Below are 17,255 nucleotides of genomic sequence, written 5' to 3' on the forward strand. Positions count from 1 at the left end.
GTCTGCCTCGCAGGGCTGCTGTCAGGACGGCGGAGCTGCTTCACGTCGGGCACTCTGCAGGGCAGGGGACGGAGCATGAGCAATTAGGGTGTCATCGCGGTGGCTGCTGGACGTCCCTGGGAAGGGCCAGACTGCACTCAGCTGGAGGAATGGCCCTGGTCCAGGGAGGGTTCTGGAGGAAGAGAGGGGCAGGGCCCACATCCCCACCTCGGTGAAGCAGATGCTGGCAGTTTGCTGGAGGGGGCACAATTCTGGGGAAGAGTAGAGGCCAGGGGACTGATGTCTATAGTGTTGTGGGCCCCACAGTCACTGAAATTCAGGTCAAGTCAATGTGAAGCCAGGTGGCAAATGGGATGTCTAGACAACCTGGGCTGACTATGCCTTGAGTTCAATGGCATTAATTACATATGACTGAGCTTCCCAGCAGCCAAAGTGAAAAGGGAAACATGGTGAGTTATGAGAATTCTTAGTAATCATATGGAAAAAGCATGGAATTCCTCATAGGGAGCAAAGGTTTTCCAGGACAAAGGCCCTATGATGGGTAAACACAGCACCTCCAGTTTCCAGACTAGCTCTGATTCTGCCCCTCACTGTAAGCTGGGGGCTCTGAGCCCACCAAATCAAGCAAGTCCCTGTGGCCAGAATCCCATGGTCGGAGTGTGTGTGCAGCCTCTGAGGGTCTAGCTACATCAGGGACACTGTGGAGTCACACACCCTTCAACCACCCCCTCCACAAGAAACGACTGGCCAGAACAAGGAGCTGGCCAGGGTCCTGTAAAACAGGAACGAGCAGGAACCCAGAGAACACAGCCTCGGAAATCCAGGCTGCAAGGGCTTGCAAGCTGGCTCCCCACTGCCCACCAGGACACGTCAACAGAGGCTGCCAATCAGGCCTCCCGACAGGCGGGGTTCAGCTAATTTGAGGATTTCTTGGCCAGAGCTTCCCCTGGGCTGGAGAGCTCCGAGCACCATGACTGGGGATCCTGAGGTGCTGGATTCCGCTGTGGCTTCTGACGAAGGTGGGAGCACCGGGGAGGGAGCATAAACCCACACGGTCAGCCTCCTCCCTCTGGAGCAGGCAGCTGCATGCCCAGGAGACCTCACAGCAGCCTCCAGTCCCTAAGGTTAGAGTCAGAAAAGAGAGGATGGGCCTCTGGAGCATCACCTGGGCTGTCAGGAAGGATTTGTTCCAGATGCGTGACTTTCCGAGGCATCAGTCAGGGCAGGGTCTGGGGCAGGTTGCTGTCGAGGAGCCAGCCTCGAGGCTGGCTGCATCTGATGTCTCCACAGGAGGATGAGCACAGAGTGCTGGGGAGGGAACGGACATGCAGACACCCCGGAAAACCAGCCTGAGGACTGACCCTGCCCCAGGCAGGCCACCCCTGCAAGGGCTCTGCGTGAGGGATGCTTCTGAGTGTCAGGCTGGGTTCAATGTTTTAAGCCACAAAGATGTGACTCTCAAACATGACCTAGGCAGCTGGTTAAGAATGAAGACCCTTGTAGGTGGGGCCCTAGGGGTCTCTGTCCTCTGTCCACAGGTGGCAGAGGCACAGGCTCCCGGCCAGCAGGGGTGGACGCTGAGCAATGGGCACCCAGAGGAGGGCAGGAGTTCAGGGGGTTAAGAGGCTGTTCCAAGCGTGCAGAAGGTGTCCCAGGACTGGGAAGTGGATGGTGGTCTGGAGTTTGTACCCCAGCCCCTATGACCTTATCCAAGCTGCCACGAGAGACAGAGGAGGGTGGTCTCAGGACAGGGAAAGTAGGGGGTGGGGAAACAGACAGGGCAGGTCTGGGAACCGAGGAGGGGAACTGGGTGGGGTGGGGCGGAGAACAGCATGAGGTCTCGGCCTGGGGGTCAGGGATCAGCCCCTGTTGGAAAAGAAACCAGGTGGGAAGGACTCGCCATCTCCCTTCCACTGACCTCGAGCGGAAGTGTTGCGTTCCTCCGGTCATGCGTGGAGCGGGAACCACGGCCCACAGGAGTGCCAGTGCTGACCACAGCACAGACCAGAGCCACCACCCCATCCTGCCCACGCCCCGCGTCACCACTGCTGGGAACGGCACTCAGGTGTCTACAACACACGTTGTAGCAAATACCCTGACAAGTGTGTTTCAGTGTAATTGGTTTCCTTCGTAACCCTGTGAATTTTACTGTATGCTGCCCCCTTATGTGGCACCAAAGTCAGGACACGGAGAGCAGGAGGAGGAGCCATCTGCTGAGAACGAGGGCCCTGCCCTGCCCAGCCAGAGTGGAAATCCCAGACCACTCACCTTGGGCCCTTCCTCCTCCTCCATGAGAAGCAAGGTGGTCTCTACCTCCGGGGGCTCCAGGGAGGGCCACAGAGACAGCCCGTACGGGGCCTGGCATGTCTCACTGGACCTTGACTGAGGCCCACCGAGGCTGCAGATGGAGGGAGACCAAGATGCTGTGGCCCCTCAAGGACAACGGCCAGGAGGTGGGGGTCCCCTGCACAAGGAGTGCCCAGCAGAGGGCCCAGCCCGCAGGGCAGCAGCGGGGCGGCCGGGGAGCCTAGCCCAGGGCAGGGCCGGTGAAGATGGGCAGCGGAAGAGGCAGGGAGCTTCCAAGCTGGGGAACTGGAGGCCACAGCCCTTTCCCCGTGCCAGGAGCCCCAAATCTTGACCCGGTCCGGTCCTGCATGGAAGCTACCACCACAGGGGGAGGGGGATGGCCCCCTGCGGGGTGAGCGGGATCCAGGTGGGGTGACCCTGGTCCATGACCTGTGTGGCCCACGATAAGCAGTGACCTGTAGGTGGCGGGAGTGAGCCACAGACTGGACAGCCAGCCAGGCAGCAGCCAGAGTGGGACTGTGGTTCGTCCTGGAGCGCGGCCTTCACTGTGGGGCTGTAGGCGGGTCCCATGCCTGCCAGGGCTCCAGCCCAGGCAGGACTCCCCACCTGAGAAGTTCCTAGTCCTCAGGCCCCCCTGAGTTCAGGACCCCGGCACCTTGCTCAGGATCTTCACGGCCCACCCCCAACCCTTCGTGGACCTTATCTGACCTTGAGGACGTTCTCCTCCAAGGAGCATCCCCCAGTGAGCTGCCTGGGCCCCTAGCCTCCTGTGCCTTCAGAAAGCTGCACCCAGAGGGTGACATCAGGACCAGGGGAGTCTCCTTTGGGGTGTTCGTGTGAACAGGGCACTCGCCAGAGCTGGGCCCCTCCAGATCCACCCCGACCCCCTGCAGGTGAAGAACTTCACTTCCTCTCTGACACACCGGCGTGCACACACACGCACACGTGACCCAGGTCACACGGGAGCACGACATTGTCCACGTGTGCCCACATGGGCACACCCGAGGGCCCTCCCGGCACAGGGCAGGAGCACGCAGACTCACGGAGTCATCGTGGACCGACCGACCGCTCGGCTGGAGAACAGGGCTAATGTTCCACCCCCTGCCACCCCCCACCCCAGACACCTCACAGGTGCCCAGTAACTCACTGCATGAAGGAAGGAGGAATGATGGCGTGGAGAGGGGCGGGAAGGGACCACACTTTCCAGCCGCCACCCAGCAGGGGAGCCCCAACGCCAGGCCCCACCCCCACCTGCAGAGACTGCTCTGGGCTGAAGGCCTGACACACGGAACCTCCTAGAATGAAGGAGGTCCTTTCCAGGACCCCCAGACCCTCCACCTCCCGCTGAGATGGGCTCAGGCAGAGAAGCGGGTGTGGAGGAGAGACTGGAGGCCCAGTGAACCTGACAAGGAGGTGCCGAGTCCAGGGGACACCAGGCTGGGTCTGGATGTGTAGGGGAGGGGGGCCTCAGCACCAAGCAGGGAAGGAGCCCCCAAGGGGTGGGGGACAGGCACGCTTACCTCCCAGACCCACCCCCCCCCGCCTTACTCCAGAACGCCCTCCTGGACACTCCGCCAGCCGACTGCCGGGGGCCTCCCTCAGTTCCTGCAGGTAGAGGCCCCACTTCTGCCCCCACCCCCCGGGGCCGACCCCGCTCAGCTCACCCATAGGGGTGTATCCCCTCCTGCAGGTCGTCCACACTGACCCCTTTATGGAGAGAGACACACGGTCTGCCCTCAGGAGCCCTTGTCTGCAGGAGCCCTGGCCTGCGGGCTCTGAGGAGGCAACCATAGGACAGGGTCTGGGGACACCCCGACACCCCCAGAGCCCACCCGCACAGCCTGGGCCACACCTCTGGTCCAGGGGCCTGCCCTCCCCCACCCTCAGCAGGAGAAACATCGGAAGCTCAGGCCATTTATTTTTCTATTTGTGTCTCCCGCCCCCCGCCCGCCTGCAGCGGCCGTGACCCCAGCGGCTGCATCTGCGCTTCCCTTCTGGCTGCGCAGGGGCCTCGGTGGGAAGGACCCTGCTGCCCGACTCACACGGAGCCCCTCACTTCCCGTGGCCGTGGGGGCAGGGGACCCTGCAGCCCCAGAAGCCCCCACCCAGCCCTGCTCCCCGCAGCCCAGGCACCCAGCTGTCTCGGCACCCTATTCCACCAGACCCCCCAGGCAACCGTGGGGCCACAGGTCCCCACCACGGTGACCCCAGCCAACCCCATCAAGCCTCTGCGGTCAGGCAGCGCCGTGACCAGGCACTCAGACCCAGCAAGAGGCCCGTCCACGCACCAGCAGACATCTTGGCTCTGCCACTGCGGCCGCCCTCGCTCTGGGCCTCGGTCTCCCCGTCCGCAGAATGGGAAGGGCCGCCTGCCCAGGGCAGCATCTCTCGGAAAGTCCCCAGCCCAGCAGAGCGCCTTGGCCCAGGGCCAGCTCCCTCCCCCAGAGGCAGCACTGGGGGAGGCAAGAGGCATCCCCAGAGGCCAGCAGCGGCCCTGACGGCCTGCTCCAGGCTCCTCTAACAATGTGCTTCCCCCACACAATTCCCAGAAACGCCGCCCTCCCTGCCCTGCCAGCCCGCCAGCCTGGCGGCCACTCCACCCTCCCTCTCCCCAGGGGTCCCTGAGGCAGTGCCTCCCAGGGGTCCAGCACACCAGCCCTGCCCTCCTGGAGACGGATCAGGGAAACTCGTGGGGGAGGCACACTGCAGGGCCTAGGAGCCAGGCGTTCGGAGGTGACCTTGGCCAGGCACAACTCTAGGAGCAGATCCGCTGCCCTTCTCTCCTGGTGGTAAGTCCATCCTTCCTGCCCTGCACAGATCACGCCCCCTCCTCTGCTCAAAACCCTCCCAAGTCACCAAGTCTCTTTCAGAGAAAAAAGCAAGACCCTCCCAGGCCCCATACAGCCCCTCATCCCCTCCCCTCTGCACTCCCTGTTCTTCCCACCAGCAAACTTCCCTGCCCCAGGGCCTTTGCACGTTCTGCTCCCTCTGGTATAACACTCTTCCCCATGTATCCTCTCATCTCTTTCACATGTTTCCTTCAGGGGTTGGCTCAAATGTCACCTCATGAAAGGAAAGGCACTGAGCACCCCTGACAGCTCCTCTCTCCTCCACACCTGGCAGCACTGCTCTCTACAGCACACAGCACAGCCTGGTGCCCCCTATTCTGATTTGGTTGTGGATTTGTTGATTGTCCCCTCCCCCAATCAGAACAGGAGATCCCCACAGGCAAGGACTTGGGTCTGTTTTATTTGCTGTCAAATCCTTATCTTTTAGAACAGGGCCTAGGACATAGTGGCTGCTCGATAATGAACAAATGAATTCATGAACAGGATGAATGAATGGTTCTTGCCCCTGAGCCAGAAGGAGTAAATGGTCCCCAAGAACACAGACGTGCCCCCCCCCATTTGGCAGATCCAAACCGATGGCCCATCAAAGCCACTTGTCACCAAAGCCAGGAAAAGAAAAGAAACACACAGTTGCCCACCAGGGCAGGTGGCCCAGCGACACCTGGGGCTCTGCTCCTTCCTTCCACGATTCCCAGGGCAGCTGAGGACCCTCACCAGAGCCTGGCAGGAGAGTGAGAGGCCAGCCTAGCCCAGGGCAGGGCAGGGGCCCAGGAGACCCAAGTGTGCCAACACCCAGCCCCATGCAGGGCACACAGAGAGCCCCACGTCTGCCACACCAGGAGCCCCCGGGGACCAGAACCCGCACACCCAGGCCTGGGGCACCGAGATCTGAATGAAGACAGCCACACCAGAGCTGCCCAGGGCCCAAATCGGGTGGCATGGGGGGTGGAGCCAGGGGCAGGAGCGCCGGGCCTGGCTGGGCCGGACAGGACAACTGGACAGACAGAGTGTCTGGCGCCTGCTCAGCCAGGCTGGCCCTCGGCTCCCTCCGCTCAGCCGTGGCCTTCCTTCCTGAGCCGTGTTTCCTGGCTCCTCCCTGCTGTTGCCGCGGAGACCCAGAGCAGCCGGTTCCCATGGAGCTCCCGCTGAGCACCAAGTGGGGCTGCAGGGCACGCAGCAACACCCCGAGGACACACACGGCTGCACAACACAGCTCAACACCCCGACTCCGTGCAGCCCAGCACCCCAGCATTGGAAACAGCCTCTGCAACATCCCCGACACCTGGAACACCCACAGAAGTCACCACAGGGGACCTAACCCCGACCGTCCACAGGTCATCTGCCCCTCCCCATCACTCACTGGGCGGGCCTCCTCACACACCCTGCATTTGGTGCCCCCACATCCACAGGCCCTGTGCCCCTCGACCCCTGCTCAGTCCTGCTGGCCCCACAGCACTCAGGGGCAGATCTGGCACCCTACACAGCACCCCTTGGACCTGCAGTGGCCCCTCTTATCAGCACACACCCGAGATGCCCACAGTGACAGCAGCACACCCATCCCTCTACTCTCTCAAAAGGTTCCAGACTCTCAGCCAGCCCGACACCCCCAAGTGCAAACTGACCCCCCAGTTCCCACAACACCCAGCTCTGCGTGTGGCTCTCAGGTCTACACAACTGTGGCGAATGGCGCAACGACCCCAAACCCAAGTTTGGGAGCTGCCCGCGCCCACTCCCTCCTGCCCACCCCCCCCTTTTCCCAGGAGCGAGGCCCACAGCATTTCAGAAGCCCAGGAGCTCTGTGCACCCCAGGCCCAGCACCCTAGGCTGACAGCAGGAAGGCCCTGAACGGGGCGAGCACTGAACCCCCAGACCTGCCACTGGGAGAGATGTGCGTGCACACGTGCGCCCGCTGGGTTCTAGGCCTTCTGACCCCAGGGCAGAGGCTGAGGTTGACCCCACACCTCGAATTCCCTCCCCACCCCAACACCACCCCGGCTCTCTGAGAGGCCTCAAAGACCAGCAGGAGGACGCTGGCCAGGCCTGCAGCCCTGGTCTCGAGGGCCAACAGGCAGGGTCTCAACTGCACGTCCTGGCTCCACTGCTGAGGTCTTAGGAGACCAGAGTCCCCTCCACCAGGACCTCGTCCGACAGGGACCCCACCCCCACCCTCCGGGAGCAGGAGGGTCCGGCCCCTTGGGACTCAGTAATCCATCCCAGCCTCCCTGCTGCTGCAGCAGCCGGGCTGAGCGGTGGGACCCTGTGAGGTCTGTGCCCCGGGCAGTGCCTGGGAGGTCCGCCACCCCAGAGACCAGCCAAGCCCCCACCCAGAGCCACCGAGGGGGATTACCCAGCATCCTTTGCAGGCTTCCCCTGGAGCCTGGGGGTCCTGTCCAGGGAGTGGACGGCAGGGAGGGCAGTTTCCACTTGACACCCAGGCCAGCCCCACATCTGCAGAGAAAGCTTGCCCCCCTACTCCACCTTTCTCTCTGGGGAGTTAGGGGCTGCAGATACAGCCCCCCAAGGGTGGGCAGTAGCCGACCTGGCCCAGGCCAGCCTGAGGTGGGTTCTGGAGCCATTGCAATGCACTCAGACTTGCAAATCACCCCCCATCGGGATGGAGCTGGGGCCACAGCTCAGTGGCCAGAGAAGTCTTGCAGACTCCTCCCCTTGGTGAGTGTCGAGCCAGGACTTCACCGAGCAGGACCCCCATTCTATGCCCCATGGGCCCCATCTCCTCACAGCAGAGTCCAGTCTCTGCCTGGCTCCCAAGGCCCTGGGCAGCCTCCAACACTAGAGCCTTCATCACCCCACACCCAGGCACACAGACAGACCCACAGACCACACACAGACCCACAGACACACACTGCTGATGCCCCTCCCCCAGCACAGCCTGCCACACCCACACCAGCCCTAGGGAGTCCCCCCAGACCGAGGCTCTGAGGTCAGGGCCACCCCGACTGCAGTCCACAACTCCATTGTTTTCGCATCTGGATAGTGGGCCAGAGCCGCTGTCCTCACCCCCGCCGGGCAGCATGCAGAGGAGGGTAGCCTGACCCCAAAGAGGTAGGAGGCACCCCAGGAGGCTCTCCCCTTGCCCTGCCAGCCCCAGCCCACAGGACATGACAGCCGGACACCTGAGTCGCACAGCTTGGCCAAGAGGGAGGGTCACTGGCTGGCGCCAGGCGAGGCGGCTATCCTGGGGGGAGCTCTGGGTGGTGAGGTAACGCCGGACGTGGCTGCCTCTGCATTTAAAGCAGCTTGGACAACTCTGGGCTGTCAGGGGTTGCAGAGAGACAGGCAGGGCCCCTAGGAGAACCGAAAATCCAGCCCAATGTGGGGGTGGCTGCAGTGGATGACCCTGGAGGCCTCCTTCCTGAGCCTCAGTGACCATTATTCCAGACCAGCTGCTGCCCAGGCTGAGCCAGGCCCTGGCGACCCCAGACCACACTGAGAAGAGTGCAGGTAGAGGCAGGTTCCACCAGGTGCCGGCCCTTTGGACCCATCCTTCAACCTGGAGCCTTCCTCGCACACCTCTCCCCGACCCCTGCAGCTGCCGGGTCCATCCACCCACACTGGTCAAAGGGGAGCTGGCACCACCAGGAGAGGCCTGTTTGCCTGTCCACCCCAGTGCCCCTCGTCTTGCCTGCCTCCCAGGAAAAAGCCAGTCTTCCACCCAGACCCAGAGAACCCCTCCTGGTGCCTTGACTGCCCCTCAGCACACCAGCACAGGCTGTGTCCGGGAGTTAGGCAGGCACTGGGGCCTGGAAGATCTGGAAACCCCACCCTTTATTTCTCCAGCCAATGTACCAGATCCTACATGACCGAACCTGATGTGGGGACAAGCTGGACACCCAATGGCCCTTATGTCAGGGGACCTCTGTGGGGGCGCTGGCCCCTCCCCAGGGCAGGAGGGGCCCTGGGGGCAGCTCAGGACCCACCCCATTCATAGCGCTGACTGTATGTGGCCTAGAGGGACTACCAGGGACAGAAGACAGAGAGCCTCTGGCTACACAGGCCCAGGGTCACCGACACCTGTGGACACACACCATGGAGCTCCCAACACTTGGGGTGGGGGCTCCTCACATGGTGAGGGGCTGCAGAGCTCCCAGGCTACAGATGGATGTGCAGGAGGGAAAATATGAACCACCGCAGGGCTGCTGAGAATACTCATCCCCCACCCCCCCACCTCCGCTCCCGCCCCCGAGAACCACCCTCAGCAGGAGGGGAGCAGGAAGCCTGCCCTGGGAAGACTCCCTCAGGCCCCTCAGCTTCTGGATCCCAGACCTCCTCCAGGTGGGGGGATGGGGACTGGGAAGAGGCTGGAAGCTCCTCTGGAAACCCCCGCAGGTCTGAGGGCTCTCCTTCCCCGCACCTGCCTGACCCCGGGTCCAGCCCGGCTCTTGCTGCAGCAGCTGCCTGTGGTCCCAGCCCTACTACTGGTTCCAGCCCCTGACCCCAACAAGCCCTGAGGAGGGGGGACAGGTCTGGGCCGCCCCCTGCCTCCAGTGGAGGCTTCTCAGCCCTCTGGGCCCTTTTCCCTCCTGGGTCCAGGGCGCGTCTGCCGCTGAGGTTTGCCCTGTTGCGAATCGGTCTGAGAGTGGAGGAGGGGACACAAAGACCATCTTCTCCTTTAAGCCCATGGACAGGCTTGGAGGGAGGGGCTCGAAGCCCCCAGTGCTGAAAGTTCCACAGGTGCGTAGAGGGTTGGGGGGACATAATGGCCCTGGGGGGTTATCTAGAGCACGCTCCCCAAGATACAGGGCGCTTTTCCCAAGGTGCCCCTTACCTTTGAACTAGACTCGAGGAAGGACTTACGGACTGTTGAGAAGGCAGCCTCCCAAAAAACACGGTGTTAAAATACGGCCCCCTCCTCCCAAAGCAATCTCAAGCGAGAGAGGTGGGGGCAGCCACCTTCCCCCAATTACCGCCTTGGGGGTCTCTCTCCGTGGGTGGGGACGGCAGCTGGTCTCTGAAAGTCTGAAAGCCCCCATGAGGACGCCCCCTTCCAAGCTCCAGCCCACATCAGCAGCCCTTTCCCACTCGGGGGGGTCTCTCCCTCAGAGAGGGTGCGGGGGGCGCTGCTCGGAGGAGGCCTCGGAGGAATCCGGCGGCCGGAGAAGAAAGGGAGCCCCCCGGGAGGGGGCGGCCCCGGCCCCGGCCCCGGCCCGCCCCGCCCCGCCCGCCCTGCCGCCTATTGGCCCCGCGCCGCTATATCTGGGCGCCCACCCGGCGCGAAGCCACCGCCATCCGCCCGCCGTCCCGGCCCGCCCTCCGCGCCCGGCCCGCAGAGCTCGCCGCCCACTCTCCGCGCTCCCGCGCTCCGTTCCGCTCAGGCCGCGCCCAGCTGGAATGCAGAGATCGCCGCCCGGCTACGGCGCACAGGACGACCCGCCAGCCCGCCGCGACTGTGCATGGGCCCCGGGACCCGGGGCCGCCGCTGAGCCGCGCGGCCTCCCCGCCGCCCCCGCCGCGCCCGCCGCGCCCGCCTCGCCGCCCACCCCGCAGCGCAGCCCGCCGCGAAGCCCCGAGCCGGGGCGCTATGGCCTCAGCCCCGCCGGCCGCGGGGAGCGCCAGGCGGCCGACGAGTCTCGCATCCGGCGGCCCATGAACGCCTTCATGGTGTGGGCGAAGGACGAGCGCAAGCGGCTGGCACAGCAGAATCCGGACCTGCACAACGCGGTGCTCAGCAAGATGCTGGGTAAGTGGCGCGGGCGGGCGGGAAGGGTGAGCAGTCGTGGGGAGGGGAGCGACTTCGCGAAGGCGTGGGCCAGGGTGGGCAGGGGGCGCGCCCAGGGCGCATGCAGGGCTCTGCAGTCAGTCCGCCCGCCCGACGGCAGCCCACTGACGAGCGCCCGCGCCCCGCAGGCAAGGCGTGGAAGGAGCTGAGCACGGCGGAGAAGCGGCCCTTCGTGGAAGAGGCGGAACGGCTGCGCGTGCAGCACCTGCGCGACCACCCCAACTACAAGTACCGGCCGCGCCGCAAGAAGCAGGCGCGCAAGGCCCGGCGGCTGGAGCCCGGCCTCCTGCTCCCGGGCCTGGCGCCCCCGCCGCCGCCGGAGCCCTTCCCCGCGGTGCCCGGCCCGGCCCGTGCTTTCCGCGAGCTGCCCCAGCTAGGCGCTGAGTTCGACGGCCTGGGGCTGCCCACGCCCGAGCGCTCGCCGCTGGACGGCCTGGAGCCCGGAGAGGCTGCCTTCTTCCCGCCGCCCGCGGCGCCCGAGGACTGCGCGCTGCGGACCTTCCGCGCGCCGTATGCTCCGGCCGAGCTGCCCCGGGACCCCAGCGGCTGCTACGGGGCGCCCCTGGCCGAGGCGCTCAGGACCGCGCCCGCGCCCGCCGCGGCGCTTCCAGGCCTCTACTACGGCGCCCTGGGCGCGCCCGGCCCGGGTGCGTATCCCGGCCCGCTGTCGCCGCCGCCAGAGGCCCCGCCGCTGGAGGGCACGGAGCCCCTGGGGCCCGCCGCCGACCTGTGGGCCGACGTGGACCTGACCGAGTTCGACCAGTACCTCAACTGCAGCCGGACTCGGCCCGACGCCGCCGGGCTCCCGTACCACGTGGCGCTGGCCAAGCTGGGCCCACGCGCCATGTCCTGCCCGGAGGAGAGCAGCCTGATAGCCGCGCTGTCGGACGCCAGCAGCGCCGTGTACTACAGCGCGTGCATCTCGGGCTAGGCGGCCCGCGGGCCTGGGCGCAGCGCCTCCCACGGCAGCCGCCGACCGCACGCCGCCGACCGCCGCTCTGTCTGCTGTGCGTGTAGCTGCGGGTACTTGCAACAGTCCCGCAGGAAGCGGCGACGCGTGCGCTCGGCCGCCCGCCGCGGCGGCGCTCTGCTGGGTGGCTCCCACGTGCCCAGGGGCTTTTCAGGGAGCCCAGGCCTAGGACCTGTTGGCTGGCCCTGCCAACGTTAAGTTTTTGAAGCGCCTAATCCTTTTCCTGCAGTGTATTTTCTAGAACCAGGCTGTATTTGTTACTTTGCCTTTTATATACATAATACAATATATTTAATATTTTTAATTTTTGAACTTTTTCTTTCAAGGGGTTTCACTGACTAAAAGCATCAGCGTAGCAGGGGCTTTTCAAATGTGAGCAATGACAACGCTTGTTTGCTGTAAAGGAAAGGAGCCCCTGGGCGCGGTAAGGCCACAATAAAGTCCCTCGCCTTTCGTCTGACACCCGCCTCTGTGCTTGTTGGGGCACCCTAGACGTGCCCTTCCCTCCAGATCGCCCCAGACAGCCTGATCCTGGCGTGCACCCGACAGCACCCACACTTCTCCATCCTTCCAGGACACGCCTCCAATCAGAGTTGGTGGGAGGCACCAGACATGGCTACTCCCACTCTCCTAGCTCTCCATCGCCTCCTGGCCCACCCCTCTTTTTAACTCAAGCCTAATAAGGAACAGACTACACCCAGCAATCCCCCCACATGCCCACCCAGGTCATCATCTTCATCTCCTCCTTGAAACTTACTTCAAGCCCAAGGACCGCCCAGGACAGTGCCCTTTTCCCAAGGAGACTGGCAGGGTCAAAGTCTATGCAGACTAGGCACCTTGGGGCTCCTGTCATTCTCAACCCAGTGTCCCCAGAGAGAGCAGCACCATGTCACACCCACACTGCTCCCCAGGGTGACCTGTCCAGGTCAATGACCAGAGCAGTGGGGCCCAGGCCTCACATCTCAAGCCCCAAACTCTAGCCCAATCACACTAGCCCTCTGCCCCTGCCCCCAGCAAGACTGGACACCCTCTGTCCACACTTTCTCCTTGGTCCCCCCAGCTCCCGTCTGGTGCCCCCTCACTGGGGAGCCCACGGGTTCAGGGAAAGCTGGCAACAAACATCTTGGGTGATTCTTCTCATTTCTTGGGGCAGGGTCCACGAGCACCCCCAGAAGTGAATCCCCTGCACACTCACACTTCTCAGGGCCTAGAAGGTCTTCAAGCCAAGAGGATGGGTCATGTATTCCCCTGGTCTGTACTGCCACAGCCCCCACCCCCATAGCATATGGGGGGTACAGGTGACCCCTGACAACCCTGATGTGGAAAAGTCACAGCTCAGTCTTCCAAGTGCCCAGGACTGTGGTCTGTGAGATGTGTGGGTTCTGTACAATGTGTGTGGCTCTGAGTGACTGCGGGTGAGACCGACTCTGACTGCACATGAGTGTGTACACGTGTGTGTGCGCACACGAGGCTCTGAGCACGGCTGTGATGCTGTGACCGTGGCCGTGTGATTGTGTGTGTGACCATCCATGAGGGTGACTGTGTGAGACACCCATTGTGTCTGAGACTGAGCACATGGACATGCAGCAAGCCTGGAGTCCATGCTGCTGCCTGTGTGTGTAGGGAGGTGAACAGGTGAGGGGCTGTTTTTAGGGGTGTCCTGCCTCTCGGAGGCAGGGTGACATCATCTCTGTATTAATTGGCATGAGCCCCACATCTCAGCTAGCAGAGTGAGGGGGCTGCACCTGGGTCCCCTATCCCCACCCCATCAACAGCAGGGCCCAGAAAACTCAAAGACAAAGGGACAAAGGAAGATACACATAAAGGGACAGACAAGCTGAGGAGGGCATGAGATGAACTTGGAGGTGTAGAGCCCGGGCGGGTGGAAGGACAGACAAAAATATACGCAGGACACCAGGGACATCATTTGCTCCTTCAAAGTATACATGAGTGCTGGCACACAGTAGGGAGGCAGGGAAGCTGAGGCACAAAGGGACAAGTGTGGTCCAGTCCAGCCACATACGTCACGGAGGAGCACCAATGCTGAGTCCTGGGCTCATGCATGAAGAGAAGCACACATCACCCATGAGTGTGCAAGCCACACCCACCCCTCACGGCCCATCAACTCCTGCTCTAGGCTTGCCCCCAGGGGGGACAGGTGACCCACCCCTGGAGTCCTGGGTCAGCTGGGCCAAGGTGCACCTGCTATGGGGATAGACTGGTAGGGATGTGGCCCACAGCAGGTGGAGTCCGGGAGCCTCTGCCTAGGTGTGCACCCTCCCACCTCCAGCCAGGGCAGGAGGAGGGAGCACCAGCCCAGCCTGTCTTGTTGCCATGTTAACAGCCCCACTGAGGGCCTCCCTGCCTGGGCCCAGCCACGGTCCCACCTGTGCCCCCACCCTAGAGACCCCCATGGACACACACAGAGAAGGTGCCAGATAAGTGGACACTGCGTCTGTGTCTCTCCTGTTTTCTGGTGCAGGCTGGAGCAGTATTCTCACATCCTCCATTCTGGGCTCCTCACCCCATGCCATCCCATCCAGAGGGTCTGCTCCTCCAGGCCCCTCAGGGTCAGTGGGACGGGGGGCCGCAAGGAGGCCTTGGGGTGGCAGCATGCCCCACTGCCCAGTAGCGAGGACATTGCCGGAGGAGGCAAAACAGCTTGCTCCCCAGAAGCCCCTCCCCCAGCGCGAGGGTGGGCGCTCAGTGAGGCGCCCAGCTTGGAGCGAGTCCCTAGTGCCAGGGGCTGGGGGTGTCCAGGAGCAGGATCAGGATCCGGACATGAAAGGGGGCCTCCCACCGAGGGCAGCTGTTTCCAATAGCCGCTCCTCAGCAGTGGTGGGCCGGTGCCGGGGCAGGGGTGGGGGTGGTGGTGGTGTGGTCTGCTCCGAGGATCCTTGGCCCAGCGGGGGCCCCGCCTGCGGAGCTCCCAAAGGGCCTGGCTCTGCCCGAGCTGGACTGGATGGAGCAGCCCTCCTAGGCACGACCACAGCCCCAAAGCCTGGGCGGCTCCGGCCTTGGGTCAGGCTTCCCACCCCTCCCCCTTCTGGCTCCGCCCACCTGCTTCCCCGAGGTTTAGGGAAGGGAAGTCCCCACCCCCCCACCCCCCCCACCCCACCCAACCCCACCCCCGCTCCCGCTGAGTCAGACCCGCCAGGAACAGACCCAGGCCGCCTAGCTCCTGGCGGGAAGTGCTAGCAGCCCTGCCTGGCAAAAGCCACGGCTCCCACGCCTGGGGCCCAGCCCGGCCCTGGAGTGACCTGGGCCGGGGTGCTGAACCCCGCCCCAGCAAGCAGCCGGGAAGGAGGTCAGGCAGGGGTGCTGAGAGCAGGAAGGCACACCCCTCTCCCTAGTACACAGGCCATCACAGGACACCCTCGGAAACACCACACACACACCACCAGCCACACACCACACCGAGATACCAGGACCAAGGCTGTGCTCACACACCCAAGCCCAACAAGGCCATGCTGGGCAGAAAGGAGGGACCTAGGCACCCTCCACTCGACTAGACAAACCCTCGAGACGACACAACCACTTAGCTTACCTTCTACAAAACCTACCTACGTTTTTAAGTGAGCAATTCAGTGGTTTTAGTATATAATATGCACAGGGTTGTGCAACCATCACCACTGCCCAATTTTAGCACTTTTCCATCATCCCCCAAACAAACTCATGCCCATTAGCACCACTCCCCATTCCTCCTGCTCCCAGCCCCTGGGAAACACTAATCTACTTTCTGCCTCTGTGGATTTGCCCGTTCTGGACATGTCATATCAATGGAATCATACAAAGTGGCCTCCTGAGTCTGGCTTGCTTCACTGAGCATCATGTTTTCAAAGTTCTTCCATGCTGTAGCATGAATCAGCACTTCGGTCCTTTTTAAGGCTGAATAATATTCCATTGTGTGGACAGGCACATTGTTATCTGTTCATCAACTGATGGACATTTAGGCTGTTTCCGTGTTTTGGCGGTTGTGAAGAATGCTGCTGTGATCATTCACTTGCAAGGTTTTGTGTAGATGTGTGTTCTCATTAAAATTACATAAATTTGTTTTTCTAATAATGAAGTCTGAGTGAGTATAAGTACCTTAAAATCCATATGCTAGAGTAGCTGCCCCAAAAAGGGGTCCAGAGCCGTTGACCTCCAATCCCAATGGGCCCCCCAAAACCAAAGCCCAGTCCTCCAGCCAGCCCATGCCCCCTCCTGCCCCAGACGGAACAGGCTCCCGTCCATTCCACGGAGGGTCTTGGCCAAGTGTGCGGGAGCTCCTGGCCAGGACTGGGGAGGGGGTGGGGTGGGAGCGCCAGGGTTCCTCCGCCTTGGGTTTCAGCTCCCAGCCCACTCCACCTTCCTCCCGCCCCTCTACTTCCGAACCAACGCTCAGCCTCCCGGGCGGGGTGCAAGCACGGTGGGAGCTCCCTGCCCTTGATCTTGTCCCCCCCGCCCCCGGCCCGTTCCCCACCCCCTACTTCCACCGCCCGGTCCCCCACGCCCGCTATCCCCCACGCACCCCCTCCCCCACGCGCCTGCCCCGTCCCCCACGCCCCCCCATCCCCTAAGCCCCCCCGCCCCGTCCCCCGCGCCCGCGCCCGCTATCTCCCACGACCTCCAGCCCCCACGCCCCCCCCGCTCGGTCCCCCACGCCCCCGCCCCATCCCCTACACCCGCTCTCCCCCACGCGCCCCCTCCCCCACGTCCCCCGCCCCGTCCCCCACGTCCGCTATCCCCCACGCCCCCCGCCCCGTTCCCCATGGCCTCCATTCCCCACGGCCCCCCATCCTGTCCTCCACGCCTGCCATCCTCCAAGGCCCACCCCCGTCCCCAACGCGCCCCGCCCCGTCCCCCACGGCCCCCGTCCCCCACGCCCCCCGCCCCGTCCCCCATGGCCCCCGTCCCCCATGCCAGCTATCCCCCACGGCCCCTGCCCCGCTCCCCACGGCCCCCGCCTTGTCCCCCACGGCCCCCGTCCCCCACGCCCCCCGCCCCGTCCCCCACGGCCCCCGTCCCCCACGCCCCCCGCCCCGTCCCCCATGGCCCCCGTCCCCCATGCCAGCTATCCCCCACGCCCCCTGCCCCGCTCCCCACGGCCCCCGCCTTGTCCCCCACGGCCCCCGTCCCCCACGCCCCCCGCCCCGTCCCCCACGGCCCCCGTCCCCCACGCTCCCCGCCCCGTCCCCCACGGCCCCCGTCCCCCACGCCCCCCGCCCCGTCCCCCATGGCCCCCGTCCCCCATGCCCGCTATCCCCCACGCCCCCTGCCCCGCTCCCCACGGCCCCCGCCCTGTCCCCCACGACTGCCATCCCCCACGGCCCCCGTCCCCCACGCCCCCCGCCCCGTCCCCCACGCCCCCCCGTCCCCCACGCCCCCCGCCCCGTCCTCCGCGGCCCCC

At 64.1% G+C, this 17,255-nt stretch overlaps 1 protein-coding gene across 1 annotated transcript; it reads left to right on the forward strand.

Annotated features, from left to right (window-relative positions):
* Positions 1-10,419: 10,419 nt before the first annotated feature.
* SOX18 (SRY-box transcription factor 18) lies at positions 10,420-12,400 on the forward strand. Its single transcript, XM_058562091.1, has 2 exons — positions 10,420-10,854; positions 11,022-12,400. The coding sequence occupies exons 1-2, from the start codon at positions 10,506-10,508 to the stop codon at positions 11,822-11,824; spliced, it is 1,152 nt and encodes a 383-aa protein (XP_058418074.1). The 5' UTR covers positions 10,420-10,505; the 3' UTR covers positions 11,825-12,400.
* The last annotated feature ends 4,855 nt before the right edge of the window (positions 12,401-17,255 follow it).

This window comes from Diceros bicornis, chromosome 19, assembly GCF_020826845.1.
Source record: "Diceros bicornis minor isolate mBicDic1 chromosome 19, mDicBic1.mat.cur, whole genome shotgun sequence".
Taxonomy (NCBI): domain Eukaryota; kingdom Metazoa; phylum Chordata; class Mammalia; order Perissodactyla; family Rhinocerotidae; genus Diceros; species Diceros bicornis.

What these genes read in the sequence shown, in the direction of transcription:
- SOX18 (XM_058562091.1), top strand. Translation starts at nt 10,506, where the DNA reads ATGCAGAGATCGCCGCCCGGCTACGGCGCACAGGACGACCCGCCAGCC. An exon ending in GGTGCTCAGCAAGATGCTGG is followed by an intron (nt 10,855 to 11,021) that starts GTAAGTGGCGCG and finishes CGCGCCCCGCAG; the next exon opens with GCAAGGCGTGGAAGGAGCTG.